The sequence below is a fragment of the Biomphalaria glabrata genome, chromosome 6 (assembly GCF_947242115.1).
Source record: "Biomphalaria glabrata chromosome 6, xgBioGlab47.1, whole genome shotgun sequence".
Classification (NCBI taxonomy): domain Eukaryota; kingdom Metazoa; phylum Mollusca; class Gastropoda; family Planorbidae; genus Biomphalaria; species Biomphalaria glabrata.
The window spans coordinates 18,636,582-18,655,961 of NC_074716.1; the positions used below are offsets into that span (position 1 = coordinate 18,636,582).

General features: G+C 41.7%; 1 protein-coding gene across 1 annotated transcript in view; it reads right to left on the reverse strand.

Annotated features, from left to right (window-relative positions):
• Nucleotides 1-1,068: 1,068 nt before the first annotated feature.
• The window catches only part of LOC106060408 (2-oxoisovalerate dehydrogenase subunit beta, mitochondrial-like), a 79,605-nt gene continuing 61,293 nt past the window's right edge, over nucleotides 1,069-19,380 (reverse strand). Inside the window, exons 8-9 of the mRNA XM_056031966.1 lie at nucleotides 5,851-5,937; nucleotides 1,069-4,187 (exon numbers count right to left, since the gene is read on the reverse strand). Of these exons, the coding sequence (XP_055887941.1) occupies nucleotides 4,047-4,187; nucleotides 5,851-5,937 (228 nt within the window). The 3' untranslated portion in view covers nucleotides 1,069-4,046. The remainder of the gene's footprint in view (nucleotides 4,188-5,850; nucleotides 5,938-19,380) is intronic.

The window sequence follows — 19,380 nt, forward strand, 5'->3', positions numbered from 1 at the left end:
TACACAAGAACTGATATGAACATAAGTACCAAGTGTTGTACTAAAACCAATCTTGAAACAAAGACAATAGAATTTTAACATAAACTAAAAATAAATGTAAACATTTCCATATTCAATACAAGCCATAGCTAAATGGCTAATTTGTTGATGCCAATGAATGAAAAATAACTGCCCTGACCTAGTTCTTATTCAATATCAATGTAATGTAGGTCAGTGACTCAGCCTATTCTACAATCAGGAATGTTTCCCTAATGAAAGTGCTTAGAGTTGAAGTGACATGCTTACTAGATCTTGTCAGCTTTGTACAGGTGTACTGCTAGTTGCTTTTATTCAACACTGACCTACATTCTGTTCTGGATTCACCAACAACACTTGCCTACATCTGTCATCAGCGAGGGTTAATGTCAGATGTCAAAATAGGAACAGATTTAGACAGATCTACAGTTAATTAGCCTATGTCAGAATGACAGCTCTGACAGTTGATGCTAAATGGGAAGAAATGAAAATGTAACTTCACAACAAAAGATTTCTGTACCAAAACAAGATGACACTGTGCTATTAAGGGAGCTAACTTATAGTTCCATTGACAATCTGAATAGACCAGATAAAAGAAGATAGTGGAACTGATATAGGAATACAATGACATTTGTATTCATTATTTATAGAATACAATTCAATGTAAATGGTTCAAAGTGTTTTATGGACATTGTGTCATGTTTTAAGTATTGAACAACCTTAATAAAAAAAGGTAAAATTGTAAAAACTTGTTTCAATTTTCTTGGCTTAACTTTTCTAACTTTTCATGTGTATTTCAATGGAGAAATAGTCTGCTGTTAGGCAAAAGTTTTCTGTAGAAAATGTGTGACTTATAAAAAAAAAGATTGCTAAGGACAAAACTGAGTCAGCCAATCAGTGAGGAGGGTGAGTGCACCTAGTTAAAAGTAGCAAGGTGACAGAAGGAAATCATGGAAATAGAAAAATGAAAGATTTCTATCATATCAAAAACTCTAGGTCACCCTGACAAACTATTTCATGTGTGATGTGTGTGTGCTATTTAGTCTGTCTGTCTACACAATTTTCTTTTTTTTTTTTTTTTAAATGAGTTTCAACTAAAATACAAAAAATAAAATAATTACAGCAAAAGAATCTGATACAAAGAAATATACAAAAACACAAACATAACGATACACCAGGGAGATCATCTTCATTCACATTCCACTCTGTTTATATATAATGTAATACAAGCACTGGCTTCTATTTAAAGTTGGCATTACATTGAGACCTAACCCTAAGTGTATAACCCCAACCACAGTTGTCTCTGTTGACATTTGTGACAAGGAAAGCAAAAGTTATCTTTGTGCATTTTAGTTTTCTGATTTGAAAGTCCACTAAACACAGAGGGTACTCCATTTACAAACAGAAACAATTCAAAGGCTAATGGAACTTTAAAAAAATGTACTCAGCTGATAGAAACACACAGATTTGATGTAAGTGAATTCTATTACTTTTGAGAATGTCTCATTGTCTTAGGTAGCTAGTTTTATCAAGTCTCATTGCAATGGTAACACAGGTAAACAAAAAAATACATAAATGCTTTAGGATTTTGCCCTCAATATTTGCTGGTTCCTAACACAAGACTTTGTTCAGTTTGTTCATGTAACATGTCCAGTTCAACTTTGACCTTCTACAACATTGCTTGTGAATGATTGAAACATGTCCAGTTCAACTTTTACCTTCTACAACATTGCTTGTGAATGATTGAAACATGTCCAGTTCAACTTTTACCTTCTACAACATTGCTTGTGAATGATTGAAACATGTCCAGTTCAACTTTGACCTTCTACAACATTGCTTGTGAATGATTGAAACATGTCCAGTTCAACTTTTACCTTCTACAACATTGCTTGTGAATGATTGAAACATGTCCAGTTCAACTTTTACCTTCTACAACATTGCTTGTGAATGATTGAAACATGTCCAGTTCAAGTTTGACCTTCTACAACATTGCTTGTGAATGATTGAAACATGTCAATCATCTTAGCATTCAGCTCAGAGCTGCACTGAAGATTGAACCAATGCTCCAAATGTGTGTGTCCAAGCCTTCAACTCTTACTCTACATTTGTCTCAAGTTATTCTGTCACCAAAGTTAGAAGTTGTTTAGTTCTCAAAATGATATAAAGTGACTCTCTCTTAAGTTCTAAAGTTATTCTCCTGTCACCAAAGTTAGAAGTTGTTTAGTTCTCAAAATGATATAATGTGACTCTCTCTAAAGTTCTATAGGAACTGGTTTCCCAGAAACTTTTCAAGAATGCTGCCTAACTAAATAACCTCCTGCACAATGATGTATGAAAAAGACCTTGGATCTTGAGCAGAGTCATGTTAAAAAGCACCTGATTTAAGATCCCATTGAAGACCTTTCAACTCAACTGTAGCATTAGGTAGACAATGAGCAATAAGCAAAAAAAACCTATTACATTTGGATCAATGTGTCTCTACTTTGCCTAGAATGTTGACTTCTAATAGACCTGCATAGGGTCCGAAAGATTATAAAAGGCAATATGACATTGAACATTTGACAGAACAAGAAAACTGAAAGAAACATAAAAACTAAAACCAAACAGGACAGCTTGATAAAATCAATCAGTTCTCATAGCATACTAGACACCAGACTGAAACTGAGTAAATTGTAAAATGACCCTTTTCAGACCTTGCCATCTATGGAGGCAGATGATGTAAAGCTCATCTGTTTCTAGGGCTGATGATTTTAAGGAGGGTATCATGTGGCCAGCACAACTACCAACTACCTTTAATTACCAAAAGAATGTAGAGTAGCTTAAAAATCCAGATGATTTGTTTTAAAAATCACAAAGTTCAAAATTATAGCCTTCACCGGTATTCAATCACTAGACCATTAGGTTCAGAAGCCAAGCACTTGACTACTCAGCCATCATGCCCCCCTCACATTCCTCTTGACCTCCATTTTGTTAACAACAGTGGGGGTGGGTTTGTGTGGGAAGAGATGTGTTTATGTGTGAAGAGATGTTTCATCAAGTTCTACAATTTGATGTCAGAATTATTCTTTTAGAGACACTAAAAAGTTGTAACCAATGTCTCCTGACTGCAAAGAACATTGACCTAGTAACTTGAGCTGGGAGAATTGAAGAGAAGGAAAAACTAAATAGGATGACAGAGAGCTGCTTACCTGCCAACAGAAACATGATTAATAATAAAAATAATTCTTTCCCAATAGTGCTCACACACACACACACAGAGGTTATTTCAGCAAAACAATATCAAGGTGTAAGAATATCATCTCATAACTATTGATCAAACAAACAACTTTCTGACCATGTCCTATGTACACAACTATAAGAGTTCACACACACTCAAGCATACAGACTTTCTGGATAAATTCACACACTGAAACATACAGACTTTCTGTTGAGTGCAAACCAATACCAGTATAAAACTCTGAATAAGCAAAACAATTGTCTTTCTTGTTTTTTGAATAGTAAAATTAATAAGCAATTTTTTTGTTTATGATTTGATGGCAGAAAGTTTGTAATTTAAAAAAACAAACAAAGGTAACAATATTTGATAAAATCAAACAAAATATGTGGCCTCAGAATGCTAATCATAAAAATTTAGATAAAATTCCAAAATGGCAGACTGACTCTAGTTAAATTCACAGATTAACTAATTGAAATGTAAGTTACAGTATCTAAACAACTTTAAACCTATGTCCAGACTTCCTGCACAGCTTTTGGTCAAGTTTGGACAGCATTTCATAAGACTGTACATTCAATGCTATTTGTTTTTTTTATTCAAATATATATACATTTTATTTATAAAAAGATTTACACCAAATTTCATAAAAGTTAGTCATTATTAGACTTGCTATGACCTGTAAAAACACGAGTTACTTGACTGATACCTGATATAGGATTATAAAGAGAACATTCCCTTCAGATCTATGTAGGATCTCATTTTGTTATTCCAACCATTCAGTTTGCACCTACTTTCATGTCTAGAACATTTCCCTGATTTAATAACTGATGAGTCTCTTGACAGCTTCCAAGCACTTCCACTTATCAGGCATGTAGAACACCTCAAACACATGGGGGAAGGGTGTATCATAGCCACAGACTCTCTCAATAGGAGCCTCAAGGCGAAGAAAACAATCTTGCTGTTGAATAGAGAACAGAAATAAAAAACAAGCAGAGAAAATACACTGGAAATAAGGAACAAAACAAAACTACCAAGTAACAGAGATCATAGAAATAACAAAACAAAGAACAAGATCAAATGTGATACATTATTGTGTGAATTCACAGAGAGAACTGATCAACTAAGAGTATGGGAAGTTTAATAAGCGAAACTCAAAATTGTCTGATAGATATTGTGACAAGTCAAAAGCTTGCTGTCAGAGTCACTCAATTTTATCACAGCATTAATCATTATTTACTATTATTTATTTATTTTATTTTATTTATTTCTCAGCTCTATCCCCAATTTCTCCACCCGCCCCACCTTTTCCTCTTCAGTCTAGACTTGGTCCACCACCTTGGCGTCCTTTCATTTATCTGCCCTTGATCGGGGAAAGATAAACACACAATCTCTTTGGTCTTCCCCGCCGGATGTCTGACGGCCGCAGTTGACACCACCTTGGGTGGAATGCAACCAACCTTTCTTACCCCCCCCCTCTCCCACGTCTCTCTTTGATCAAAGAGATTACTCGGGTCAACCTGCCTCTTTACACTCCAAGGTGTGACTCTTGTCGGATTCACCCACGTGTAAGATAATTCTTAGCCTAGGACATTTCCTGTTTCCGCCCGTCTCTCCCAGGCCTTTATAAAGTAGATTAAATCAAGCCAGACTCTCTCATTTCTCATTCTATCTGAGCAATCGAGTCTGGACTATTTCATTTATTCTTACTCTTAGAGGAATACCTGATGCCTCCCTCAGGTGTCTGCCTATTTATCGGATCAATTACCTGTATACTTAGTGCTATTCAGCACTGCACTATTGCCTTTGTACTTAGTGCTATTCAGCACTGCACTACCTGCCTATTTGCTATTGAGTATCATCTATTGCCTACGTGGATCTACTCAACTCTACTACTTGGCGCTATCGACTCTGCTTGCCTGCCTATTCGACAGCCCACCTGTCAACTTATTAGGTACGACGTCCCTATAGACCCAGAGTCCGTGGGAGACGTCATAGCTACGCCAAACCCTCAGCAACTCACTGGACTTATCCTGATAACTACGCTGCCCACGGCAGATCAGCTCTGCCCGCAGTACCCTTGTGCCCATGGTATCCGGCCACCCGCCCTACTGTGCCCACTACAGATATCAGAACTTTGGATTGAGACTCCACATGTATCAAACTAGTTGTAGCACAAGTATCAAACTTGTTGTAGCAAAAGTATCAAACTTGTTGTAGCAAAAGTATCAAACTTGTTGTAGCAAAAGTATCAAACTTGTTGTAGCAAAAGTATCAAACTTGTTGTAGCACATGTATCAAACTTGTTGTAGCAAAAGTATCAAACTTGTTGTAGCAAAAGTATCAAACTAGTTGTAGCACAAGTATCAAACTTGTTGTAGCACAAGTATCAAACTTGTTGTAGCACAAGTATCAAACTTGTTGTAGCACATGTATCAAACTTGTTGTAATACAAGTATCAAGCTTGTTGTAATACAAGTATCAAGCTTGTTGTAGCACAAGTATCAAACTTTTTGTAGCACAAGTATCAAACTTGTGGTAGCACGTGTATCAAACTTGTTGTAGCACATGTAGCCTGGGCAGACAACCAACACAACCACATGTAGAGACTAGTGTCTAGTTACCTGAATGGAAGCAGCAAGTTCTGCCCCAAATCCCATTGTGATGGGAGCCTCATGGGAGATCAGCACACGTCCAGTCTTCAGGACAGACTAAAAGAAGAAATAAAGAGAAGTCATCCAAACAAACTGTGTAGAGAACAATGGAAGTACATCGTACACACTTAAAGTTACACTCAAACTTAATCTCTCACTCACAAGAGTTACTTGAAACTAACCAATATAACAAGTTACAGATTTTATGAGAAAGCATGTCAGATTTGTGGACCTTTTGGCCCCAACGGAACAACTGAAAAACACTAGCTGCCTAAAAGCTTACATCAACTCACTCTGTCTTCCGTGCAAAAAATGTGTGCATGTTTTTTTCCCACACGCATTTTCGGATCAAGTTGAACTCTGCACAACTATTCATTGGTGTTGACAATACATGAATCAATAAAAAAAATTAACCAATTAGTCAATTAATTAATGGTAATTAATTTTTTTTTTTACCAACAAGGGAAATTAACCCATTCAGTATTGTAAATTTTGGCTAAATATGTAGAGATTTGTCCCATTAGATACATGCTATTTCTCCCACAGCCAGTCTCGGATCATGTTGAAACTTTGCACAATTATTTATTGTACCTAAAAAAAACACGAATCCATTCAAAAATTAACCAATCAGGCAATTAAGTATTGGTAATTAATTCTTTCGTTTGATATATAATAAGTGAAACAACTTGTACATTATTGCGAGCTATAGTTGTTTGTGGGGAGTTCATCCACTTGGATAAATTTCGTTTTTTTTTATTTAAATATTTATAAAAAAATTTTACTTGTTTAAACGGTTTACACACAATCGCATGCAAACTATATATTTAATTTAAAAAGGGCAGGCATTTTAGATAAGTAGCAGCTGTTTCGATATACTTTAGTAACGTAAAGAGGACAGATCTACTTTGCTGTGTGTAGTTTACAAAATTAAAGTGTTACACCAGTGATGCTCAACCGAATTCGACCTGCGGGCCATTTTAACTTTCGACACGCGTGTCGCGGGCCACATCAATAAAAGGTAAAATAATGAAATCCAAATTCTCCAAAAACTATTTGAAAATATTGGATCTAGTATTAATTAATGGGATATTTAAAGTCATCATTTTTTACGCGTCTAAAAATGGGATCATTTCTCTACTTAAAATGTGAGCGACATTGTAGCTACCTTTACCACCAACTTATTTTCTTGTCTCTTTTTGGTTAATATTCCCATCGACCCTCCAATCTCTAGGCGTAGTTTGACCAATCTTTTATACGCGGCTCAAACCAAAAAGGCCTTCATATTTGTTTTATAATGCCGCTGTATATGTTCTTGTTTTTGAAACAGCCAGACTTTCTTTACAAAACAAATATGCTGGCTAATTATCATGTTCCACAAAAAAAGATCCATTCACTTTTCTCGGTAGATTCCCATTTCATAAACTCATAAACGCACAATCGTTAAAGGTCATGGTACCAATCCTTCAGAGAAAAAGTGGAGGCCCTAACAGTTTTGAAGGGGTGAGGATTTGATTTTCTACTTTTGTGCCGACGTTTCGGCGGGCCGGATGAAACTACGTCGCGGGCCAGCGGGCCGTACTTTGGGCATCACTGTGTTACACCAATTGCTATTAGAATCTTGTTTTAAAAATTGGTTATGTATATGTGCATAAAATATAGACCAACACATTTCCTTTTAAAACAAACATGAATTACCATACTTTTTAACACAAAAATGTTGCATATATTTTAAGCATGATGAAAGCGATAGTGGAGTAAGGACAAAAGTCACTGAGTAACAAACAACTAAACGTGTCACTCTGACAAGACAAACGGATGCCGGAGTCGACTTAATTATTGATAAAGTCATATAGAATAACAATAGACTAATTGGACTTGGAGAGTAAAGGTCTAACTAAAATCGCTCTAGGCATGGAATTCTAGATCAAAATCAATTCTGCTAGTAGTCCATTTCCTGCCCCGACATTACGTTTTATAAGGGGATAAGGAGAACAAGAAGAAAATATTGCCAGGGCCGGACTTACCTATAGGCAATACAGGCTTTAGCTTAGGGCCACGAAGAAATATTTAGCATTGACATATAATTTCTGGGCTTCAAAAGGGCTTCAAAAAAGTCAAATATCTCAAATAGCTTAGGGCCTTTTTTTCAAGTCTAAATGAGGCGCTGAATATAGTCCATGATATATACTTAAATATAATCAGAAATATTTTAAAAAATTGGACAAAGAGGTGTATCTAGATAGTAAATGGTTTCATTAATTCTACACGAGAACTGGGCTCAAACTGCTCAACTTGAACCTGTCTAGATTCCAATGAACAAAAAGCATTCTAGAGACTGATGGCTTGAATCAGACACATCGGAGAGAGAGCAAAAGTAAGCAGCTTGTTAAACTATAATAGCAACTCTCTCTCTCACAAATAGGAAACTTTCTTTAAAACAACAACAACGTCATCGCTTAAGAAATGATTGACTGGACGAGCTAATGGTATCACTTCATCACGCCTCATTGTCCCAAGTGTCCTGTAGTGTGGCGTGCTTCTGTAACTCAAGTATCAAGTGAAATGTTCAGGCAATCCATTAGTCTGATTTCACTCCTTCCCCCAAACTAAAGTCTGATCATAAAATTAACAATACATTACAAAGATACGATCAAGTCAGAACTGCAGAGAATATCTACAGAGATCTAATACACAATTCTTATACACCTACATTTATTCTACATTTTTGTCCCGGAACAAAAAAAAAAGTTGAAGGATCAAATGTCATGTACAAAAGTGTGTGTGTGTGTGTGCGACGTGGTGACATTTTCTAAGGACGCTCTACAGCCTAATTCTCTGCTATTTACACTGCACTCCTCAAGACATTTTCTTCAAGTCCCTAACAAAAAAAAAGGTCTAGGCCATCTATTGCTCAACGCCCACGTGGTTGCTATGTCAACAAAACTATTATGAATTTCTTTCCAACTCTCAGCGGCTTATGGGTAAATAAAAAAAAAGAATTGAAAATAATGAACTCAAGCTTATATTTTCATGTCAATTATGTGATGTGTTTGCGCACGTGCGTGGTGTGGCATGTAGTGTACACTACATTCTCTTCTAACTCTCCCAGAATACATTCTCGTGCACTAATTGGTTTCTCTAAATACATGCACTTTCTAGTGCACTTACTGGTTTCTCTAAATACATGTACTTTCTAGTGCACTAATTGGTTTCTCTAAATACATGTACTTTCTAGTGCACTAACTGGTTTCTCTAAATACATGTACTTTCTAGTGCACTAACTGGTTTCTCTAAATACATGTATTTTCTAGAGCACTAACTGGTTTCTCTTAATACATGTACTTTCTAGTGCACAAACTGGTTTCTCTAAATACATGTACTTTCTAGTGCACTAACTGGTTTCTCTAAATACATGAACTTTCTAGTGCACTAACTGGTTTCTCTAAATACATGTACTTTCTAGTGCACTAACTAGTTTCTCTAAATACATGTACTTTCTAGTGCACTAACTGGTTTCTCTAAATACATGTACTTTTTAGTGCACTAACTGGTTTCTCTAAATACATGAACTTTCTAGTGCACTAACTGGTTTCTCTAAATACATGTACTTTCTAGTGCACTAACTAGTTTCTCTAAATACATGTACTTTCTAGTGCACTAACTGGTTTCTCTAAATACATGTACTTTCTAGTGCACTAACTGGTTTCTCTAAATACATGTACTTTCCCGTGCACTAACTGGTTTCTCTAAATATATGTACTTTCTAGTGCACTAACTGGTTTCTCTAAATACATGTACTTTTTAGTGCACTAACACACAAAGATAGTAGGTCTGTCAACATTTTTTTTTAACAAGGCTGTTTACCGAAGAGTAAGGGTACCGAAAGGTGTCGCCAAAAAACTAATGTCGGACAGTTAGTTCATTGTAATCTTAGCAATGAATCAACTCAACATGATGAAATGTGTAGCTGTATAGATTCTAAGAAAGACTAGATGAGAGACTGTTCTGGTCTCCGGAGATACACAAGATTAGCCGCTGACTAGATCCCGTGCAGTAGGCCAAATATATATATTTTTAAAAATCCCCCCAACAGTTTTCTTAGTTCATTATCATCGAATTTTCCCAGAGTTCCATTGCTTACACAGAACCATCCGGCAACTCCTGGCTAATGCACGTGCGGTGGCGTAGATTGAGTCATATGTATAGCGGGAGTCGGGAATACATGACAGCACACTACCGTGGCAAGTTTTCAATGGACCATTCCAAATGGTCACGTAGTCACAAAACACGATAGTACAATAAAATGTGACGACAAAAGGTCATTTCAACAATTCATCACACAAACCCGGCCTATTTATAAATGCAGAGAAGACTCGCATTGGTTTGGTATGCCAGAACATAAAAGGAAGGCGATTTACAAAATTATTGATGACTAGCCAAATGAAACGAACATACAAAAAAAAAAGAATATTCTGGTCAGTGGAAACCAAGGAATACATAATAGACAAAGTAGAAATGTATCAAGATCGATTTGAACCCAGCCATACTTACGGCGTGAACACTGAAGGCCATTTCCTAAGTACATTATTGACTTCCTCTTTTTTCCTTTCTCGACAATGAAGTGTTCATTTTCAACAATGATATGTTTATTCAACAATGAATTGTTAAATGTTCCTTCTTGAATAATGAAATGTTCCTCTTCAACAATGAAATGTTCATGCAAAAAGGAAATACTGCGCTTTGTTTGTGTTCTATACGGTTCAGATGAAGAAGATGGTTATGTCCTAACGCTGCAGGAAGACAGGATGTGGCAAAGGTCAAAGTCTCAACTTGGGGTGAAGGACAAAGCTCACAAGTAGGCAGCGCTTGGAGAGAGAACGAGAAAACGTTCATTAGGACGTCACCGTGTCATTCAACTTCTAAAGTAACCTTCACCTTCAAACAAGTCTTTATCTCCAAACTAACCTTCACGTCTTAACTAACATTCACGACCTAACTAACATTCACGACCTAACTAACCTTCACCTAAAAACTAACCTTCACGTCCAAACTAACCTTCACGTCCAAACTAACCTTCACGCCCAAACTAACCTTCACCCTCAAACTAACCTTCACGTCCAAACTAACCTTCACGTCTTAACTAACATTCACGTCCAAACTAACCTTCACGTCCAAACTAACCTTCACGTCCAAACTAACCTTCACGTCCAAACTAACCTTCACGCCCAAACTAACCTTCACCCTCAAACTAACCTTCACGTCCAAACTAACCTTCACGTCTTAACTAACATTCACGTCCAAACTAACCTTCACGTCCTAACTAACCTTCACCCTCAAACTAACCTTCACGTCCAAACTAACCTTCACGTCTTAACTAACATTCACGACCTAACTAACCTTCACCCCCAAACTAAAACGTCCTAACTAACCTTCACCTCCAAACTAACCTTCACGTCCTAAGTAACCTTCATTGATGTTCACCTTCGCACTAGCCTTCATCCCCTAACTAACCTCTTGCTCGGTGAACAAATGAAAGTTTTGAATCTCATTGCCACTAATCATAACAGGATATAAAGCAGGTGGGATAAGAAAAACTCGCTGAAAAGTAAATCGCCTATCAAAATGTATATTAATAAGACTAAACAAAAACAAGTGTTGACCTTTCTTAGACTCAGCAAGTCCTAAACACAAGACAAAATGAGAGATGATATTTTAAAGACAGAAACAAAAAATAGACTGTAAAAAGTGCTAGCTCATCACTTCTCCCAAGCACCATACATTCAACTCAAAGTTGACACCGGAGTCCGAGAGCAGACGAGAAGAAGTGCTGACGTCACGGAGGCCTATTTTAAACAGAAAACTGAGAGGTTAAGATCTAATTACATTGAACGCCATCAAGACATCTGTGAACAGGTAGATGTGTGTCTGTACATCGAGGCAGTCTTGTGGGTCTGAGACACTTGAGACGGTTTATTACATAAACTAGGATATCAGTGTTTGTCAGTGACACAGACATTTGACCTGACCTTAGAATGTAGATCTAAAGAACGGTCAGCAGGGAACAAAACTAGGGTAAAACAACCTATTTCTCTTTGTAGGGAACAAAACCAGGGTAAAACAACCTATTTCTCTTTGTAGGGAACAAAACCAGGGTAAAACAACCTATTTCTCTTTGACTCAGTAGGGAACAAAACCAGGGTACAACAACCTATTTCTTTCTCTTTGACTCAGTAGGGAACAAAACCAGGGTACAACAACCTATTTCTCTTTGACTCAGTAGGGAACAAAACCAGGGTAAAACAACCTATTTCTCTTTGACTCAGTAGGGAACAAAACCAGGGTAAAACAACCTATTTCTCTTTGTAGGGAACAAAACCAGGGTAAAACAACCTATTTCTCTTTGACTCAGTAGGGAACAAAACCAGGGTACAACAACCTATTTCTCTTTGACTCAGTAGGGAACAAAACCAGGGTAAAACAACCTATTTCTCTTTGACTCAGTAGGAACAAAACCAGGGTAAAACAACCTATTTCTCTTTGACTCAGTAGGGAACAAAACCAGGGTAAAACAACCTATTTCTCTTTGACTCAGTAGGAACAAAACCAGGGTAAAACAACCTATTTCTCTTTGACTCAGTAGGAACAAAACCAGGGTAAAACAACCTATTTCTCTTTGACTCAGTAGGGAACAAAACCAGGGTAAAACAACCTATTTCTCTTTGACTCAGTAGGAACAAAACCAGGGTAAAACAACCTATTTCTCTTTGACTCAGTAGGGAACAAAACCAGGGTAAAACAACCTATTTCTCTTTGACTCAGTAGGGAACAAAACCAGGGTAAAACAACCTATTTCTCTTTGACTCAGTAGGAACAAAACCAGGGTAAAACAACCTATTTCTCTTTGACTCAGTAGGGAACAAAACCAGGGTAAAACAACCTATTTCTCTTTGACTCAGTAGGGAACAAAACCAGGGTAAAACAACCTATTTCTCTTTGACTCAGTAGGGAACAAAACCAGGGTAAAACAACCTATTTCTCTTTGACTCAGTAGGGAACAAAACCAGGGTAAAACAACCTATTTCTCTTTGACTCAGTAGGGAACAAAACCAGGGTAAAACAACCTATTTCTCTTTGACTCAGTAGAGAACAAAACCAGGGTAAAACAACCTATTTCTCTTTGACTCAGTAGAGAACAAAACCAGGGTAAAACAACCTATTTCTCTTTGACTCAGTAGGGAACAAAACCAGGGTAAAACAACCTATTTCTCTTTGACTCAGCAGGGAACAAAACCAGGGTAAAACAACCTATTTCTCTTTGACTCAGTAGGGAACAAAACTAGGGTAAAACAACCTATTTCTCTTTGACTCAGTAGGGAACAAAACTAGGGTAAAACAACCTATTTCTCTTTGACTCAGTAGGGAACAAAACCAGGGTAAAACAAATTATTTCTCTTTGACTCAGTAGGGAACAAAACCAGGGTAATACAACCTATTTCTCTTTGACTCAGTAGGGAATAAAACCAGGGTAAAACAACCTATTTCTCTTTGACTCAGCAGGGAACAAAACCAGGGTAAAACAACCTATTTCTCTTTGACTCAGCAGGGAACAAAACTAGGGTAAAACAACCTATTTCTCTTTGACTCAGTAGGGAACAAAAATAGGGTAAAACAACCTATTTCTCTTTGACTCAGTAGAGAACAAAACCAGGGTAAAACAACCTATTTCTCTTTGACTCAGTAGAGAACAAAACCAGGGTAAAACAACCTATTTCTCTTTGACTCAGTAGGGAACAAAAATAGGGTAAAACAACCTATTTCTCTTTGACTCAGTAGGGAACAAAACCAGGGTAAAACAGCCTATTTCTCTTTGACTCAGTAGGGAACAAAAATAGGGTAAAACAACCTATTTCTCTTTGACTCAGTAGGGAACAAAAATAGGGTAAAACAGCCTATTTCTCTTTGACTCAGTAGGGAACAAAAATAGGGTAAAACAACCTATTTCTCTTTGACTCAGTAGGGAACAAAAATAGGGTAAAACAGCCTATTTCTCTTTGACTCAGTAGGGAACAAAAATAGGGTAAAACAACCTATTTCTCTTTGACTCAGTAGGGAACAAAACCAGGGTAAAACAACCTATTTCTCTTTGACTCAGTAGGGAACAAAAATAGGGTAAAACAACCTATTTCTCTTTGACTCAGTAGGGAACAAAACCAGGGTAATACAACCTATTTCTCTTTGACTCAGTAGGGAACAAAAATAGGGTAAAACAACCTATTTCTCTTTGACTCAGTAGGGGGATAATCAAATTCTGAAGTCTCTCCCAAATGAAAACTGCATACTTCTTGAAGTTTATTTCAGTAAAAGTTGTCAAATAATATTAAACGTGATATATCAATCAAAGTGAAACATAGTGGGTTTTTCTAAAAATGAAAGTTCTTCTCTAACAGAGAACATAGGAGAAACATACTCCTCGCAGAATTCTTGGGCGTCAATAGTGGACCTTCAAAAGCAAGACAAGAACATAAATAAGAGAATTACAGAATCAAACTTGATGACAATGACTTGAGTGCTCAACAAATCCGTGTACCTGTACTTTAGATGGAGAGAGAACAATTGGTAGCAAGCATTTTGGGTTGTGATTGAGATGATGTGCTGCAGATAGTGTGTGTCTGAACCAAGAAGTCCTCAATCATTGCAGCTCCTTCTTACAGACACTCACAGTGGTAGCTGCCTAGATGTGAGACCAATAACAAATGTGGGGGCCTAGTAGAAGATTAAACATTTTTTTAAAAAGAAAATACAGGAAAAACATGGATCAAATCCCAAAGAGACCAAAGCTGTATTGTGTCTGCTAGATTAGCTCTACATTTTTACCAGGACTCAAGATTTATTAACAAAAGTTCAGATTTACTTGTCAGTTTATTAATGTTAGAAGATCTTTTGGTAAAAATGTTGAGACGTTGTTTCGAGTCTGGTGCATCAAAAGGCAGATAGATTTACAAGAAGTGGTCAACGAATCAGCTAGTTAACAGAAAAATGTCATGAACACTGTCACCAGATGATGTACACTCAGAGAGAGAGAACACAGGCCAGATGATGTACACTCAGAGAGAGAGAACACAGGCCAGATGATGTACACTCAGAGAGAGAGAACACAGGCCAGATGATGTACACTCAGAGAGAGAGAGAACACAGGCCAGATGATGTACACTCAGAGAGAGAGAGAACACAGGCCAGATGATGTACACTCAGAGAGAGAGAGAGAACACAGGCCAGATGATGACTTAATAAAACCATTCTGCACTTTAATAATTCAGATACGGTCACACAACGAATGGTACTTGAAAAACATCTCAAGCACAGACATTGCGATGATAGAATTGAATGCATGACACCTCCGCATCTCGACACGACATTGTTCTTGTGAAGTCGTACATAATGTTCCTAGGAATGAACTGGGAGTAGAAAGAAAATAGAGGAGGGTGACAGGGAGTCTAGGGCAAGTGAGAGGGGAGTGACAGGGAGTCTAGGGCAAGTGAGAGGGGAGTGACAGGGAGTCTAGGGCAAGTGAGAGGGGAGTGACAGGGAGTCTAGGGCAAGCGAGAGAGGAGTGACAGGGAGTCTAGGGCAAGTGAGAGGAGAGTGACAGGGAGTCTAGGGCAAGTGAGAGGGGAGTGACAGGGAGTCTAGGGCAAGTGAGAGGAGAGTGACAGGGAGTCTAGGGCAAGTGAGAGGAGAGTGACAGGCAGTCTAGGGCAAGTGAGAGGAGAGTGACAGGGAGTCTAGGGCAAGCGAGAGGAGAGTGACAGGCAGTCTAGGGCAAGTGAGAGGAGAGTGACAGGGAGTCTAGGGCAAGCGAGAGGAGAGTGACAGGGAGTCTAGGGCAAGCGAGAGGAGAGTGACAGGCAGTCTAGGGCAAGTGAGAGGAGAGTGACAGGCAGTCTAGGGCAAGCGAGAGGAGAGTGACAGGCAGTCTAGGGCAAGCGAGAGGGGAGTGACAGGGAGTCTAGGGCAAGCGAGAGGGGAGTGACAGGGAGTCTAGGGCAAGCGAGAGGGGAGTGACAGGGAGTCTAGGGCAAGCGAGAGGGGAGTGACAGGGAGTCTAGGGCAAGCGAGAGGGGAGTGACAGGGAGTCTAGGGCAAGCGAGAGGGGAGTGACAGGGAGTCTAGGGCAAGCGAGAGGGGAGTGACAGGGAGTCTAGGGCAAGCGAGAGGGGAGTGACAGGGAGTCTAGGGCAAGCGAGAGGGGAGTGACAGGGAGTCTAGGGCAAGCGAGAGGAGAGTGACAGGGAGTCTAGGGCAAGCGAGAGGGGAGTGACAGGGAGTCTAGGGCAAGCGAGAGGGGAGTGACAGGGAGTCTAGGGCAAGCGAGAGGAGAGTGACAGGGAGTCTAGGGCAAGCGAGAGGGGAGTGACAGGGAGTCTAGGGCAAGCGAGAGGAGAGTGACAGGGAGTCTAGGGCAAGCGAGAGGGGAGTGACAGGGAGTCTAGGGCAAGCGAGAGGGGAGTGACAGGGAGTCTAGGGCAAGCGAGAGGGGAGTGACAGGGAGTCTAGGGCAAGCGAGAGGGGAGTGACAGGGAGTCTAGGGCAAGCGAGAGGAGAGTGACAGGGAGTCTAGGGCAAGCGAGAGTGGAGTGACAGGGAGTCTAGGGCAAGCGAGAGGAGAGTGACAGGGAGTCTAGGGCAAGCGAGAGGGGAGTGACAGGGAGTCTAGGGCAAGCGAGAGGAGAGTGACAGGGAGTCTAGGGCAAGCGAGAGGGGAGTGACAGGGAGTCTAGGGCAAGCGAGAGGGGAGTGACAGGGAGTCTAGGGCAAGCGAGAGGAGAGTGACAGGGAGTCTAGGGCAAGCGAGAGGGGAGTGACAGGGAGTCTAGGGCAAGCGAGAGGAGAGTGACAGGGAGTCTAGGGCAAGCGAGAGGGGAGTGACAGGGAGTCTAGGGCAAGCGAGAGGGGAGTGACAGGGAGTCTAGGGCAAGCGAGAGGAGAGTGACAGGGAGTCTAGGGCAAGCAAGAGGAGAGTGACAGGGAGTCTAGGGCAAGCGAGAGGAGAGTGACAGGGAGTCTAGGGCAAGCGAGAGGGGAGTGACAGGGAGTCTAGGGCAAGCGAGAGGGGAGTGACAGGGAGTCTAGGGCAAGCGAGAGGGGAGTGACAGGGAGTCTAGGGCAAGCGAGAGGGGAGTGACAGGCAGTCTAGGGCAAGCGAGAGGGGAGTGACAGGGAGTCTAGGGCAAGCGAGAGGGGAGTGACAGGGAGTCTAGGGCAAGCGAGAGGGGAGTGACAGGGAGTCTAGGGCAAGCGAGAGGAGAGTGACAGGGAGTCTAGGGCAAGCGAGAGGGGAGTGACAGGGAGTCTAGGGCAAGCGAGAGGGGAGTGACAGGGAGTCTAGGGCAAGCGAGAGGGGAGTGACAGGGAGTCTAGGGCAAGCGAGAGGGGAGTGACAGGGAGTCTAGGGCAAGCGAGAGGGGAGTGACAGGGAGTCTAGGGCAAGCGAGAGGAGAGTGACAGGGAGTCTAGGGCAAGCGAGAGGGGAGTGACAGGGAGTCTAGGGCAAGCGAGAGGGGAGTGACAGGGAGTCTAGGGCAAGCGAGAGGAGAGTGACAGGGAGTCTAGGGCAAGCGAGAGGGGAGTGACAGGGAGTCTAGGGCAAGCGAGAGGAGAGTGACAGGGAGTCTAGGGCAAGCGAGAGGGGAGTGACAGGGAGTCTAGGGCAAGCGAGAGGGGAGTGACAGGGAGTCTAGGGCAAGCGAGAGGGGAGTGACAGGGAGTCTAGGGCAAGCGAGAGGGGAGTGACAGGGAGTCTAGGGCAAGCGAGAGGAGAGTGACAGGGAGTCTAGGGCAAGCGAGAGTGGAGTGACAGGGAGTCTAGGGCAAGCGAGAGGAGAGTGACAGGGAGTCTAGGGCAAGCGAGAGGGGAGTGACAGGGAGTCTAGGGCAAGCGAGAGGAGAGTGACAGGGAGTCTAGGGCAAGCGAGAGGGGAGTGACAGGGAGTCTAGGGCAAGCGAGAGGGGAGTGACAGGGAGTCTAGGGCAAGCGAGAGGAGAGTGACAGGGAGTCTAGGGCAAGCGAGAGGGGAGTGACAGGGAGTCTAGGGCAAGCGAGAGGAGAGTGACAGGGAGTCTAGGGCAAGCGAGAGGGGAGTGACAGGGAGTCTAGGGCAAGCGAGAGGGGAGTGACAGGGAGTCTAGGGCAAGCGAGAGGAGAGTGACAGGGAGTCTAGGGCAAGCGAGAGGAGAGTGACAGGGAGTCTAGGGCAAGCGAGAGGAGAGTGACAGGGAGTCTAGGGCAAGCGAGAGGGGAGTGACAGGGAGTCTAGGGCAAGCGAGAGGGGAGTGACAGGGAGTCTAGGGCAAGCGAGAGGGGAGTGACAGGGAGTCTAGGGCAAGCGAGAGGGGAGTGACAGGGAGTCTAGGGCAAGCGAGAGGAGAGTGACAGGGAGTCTAGGGCAAGCGAGAGGGGAGTGACAGGGAGTCTAGGGCAAGCGAGAGGGGAGTGACAGGGAGTCTAGGGCAAGCGAGAGGAGAGTGACAGGGAGTCTAGGGCAAGCGAGAGGGGAGTGACAGGGAGTCTAGGGCAAGCGAGAGGAGAGTGACAGGGAGTCTAGGGCAAGCGAGAGGGGAGTGACAGGGAGTCTAGGGCAAGCGAGAGGGGAGTGACAGGGAGTCTAGGGCAAGCGAGAGGGGAGTGACAGGGAGTCTAGGGCAAGCGAGAGGAGAGTGACAGGGAGTCTAGGGCAAGCGAGAGGGGAGTGACAGGGAGTCTAGGGCAAGCGAGAGGGGAGTGACAGGGAGTCTAGGGCAAGCGAGAGGAGAGTGACAGGGAGTCTAGGGCAAGCGAGAGGAGAGTGACAGGGAGTCTAGGGCAAGCGAGAGGAGAGTGACAGGGAGTCTAGGGCAAGCGAGAGGGGAGTGACAGGGAGTCTAGGGCAAGCGAGAGGGGAGTGACAGGGAGTCTAGGGCAAGCGAGAGGGGAGTGACAGGGAGTCTAGGGCAAGCGAGAGGGGAGTGACAGGGAGTCTAGGGCAAGCGAGAGGGGAGTGACAGGGAGTCTAGGGCAAGCGAGAGGGGAGTGACAGGGAGTCTAGGGCAAGCGAGAGGAGGGTGACAGGGAGTCTAGGGCAAGCGAGAGGGGAGTGACAGGGAGTCTAGGGCAAGCGAGTGGGGAGTGACAGGGAGTCTAGGGCAAGCGAGTGGGGAGTGACAGACGAGGTCCATGGACTCTAGTTTTTTGTTTAGTTGATGAAGTTGAGGAATAAAAAAAAAAGGCTTTAGGTTTGCCAACCCCAACCTGGGTTTATAAACTGATCCACAGACTAGACGGATGCTTCAAACAAGGCTGGCTCTACTAAAGGAAGTACTCGAATGATTTAGGAACAAAGTAATACCCCCCCCCCCAAAAAAAAAAAAAAAAGAACTCCACTGGTTGCATTGTAATTACCAACCAAACAAACTACAAATAGATTACTGGCAAGTACACACACACACACACACACACATAGATGA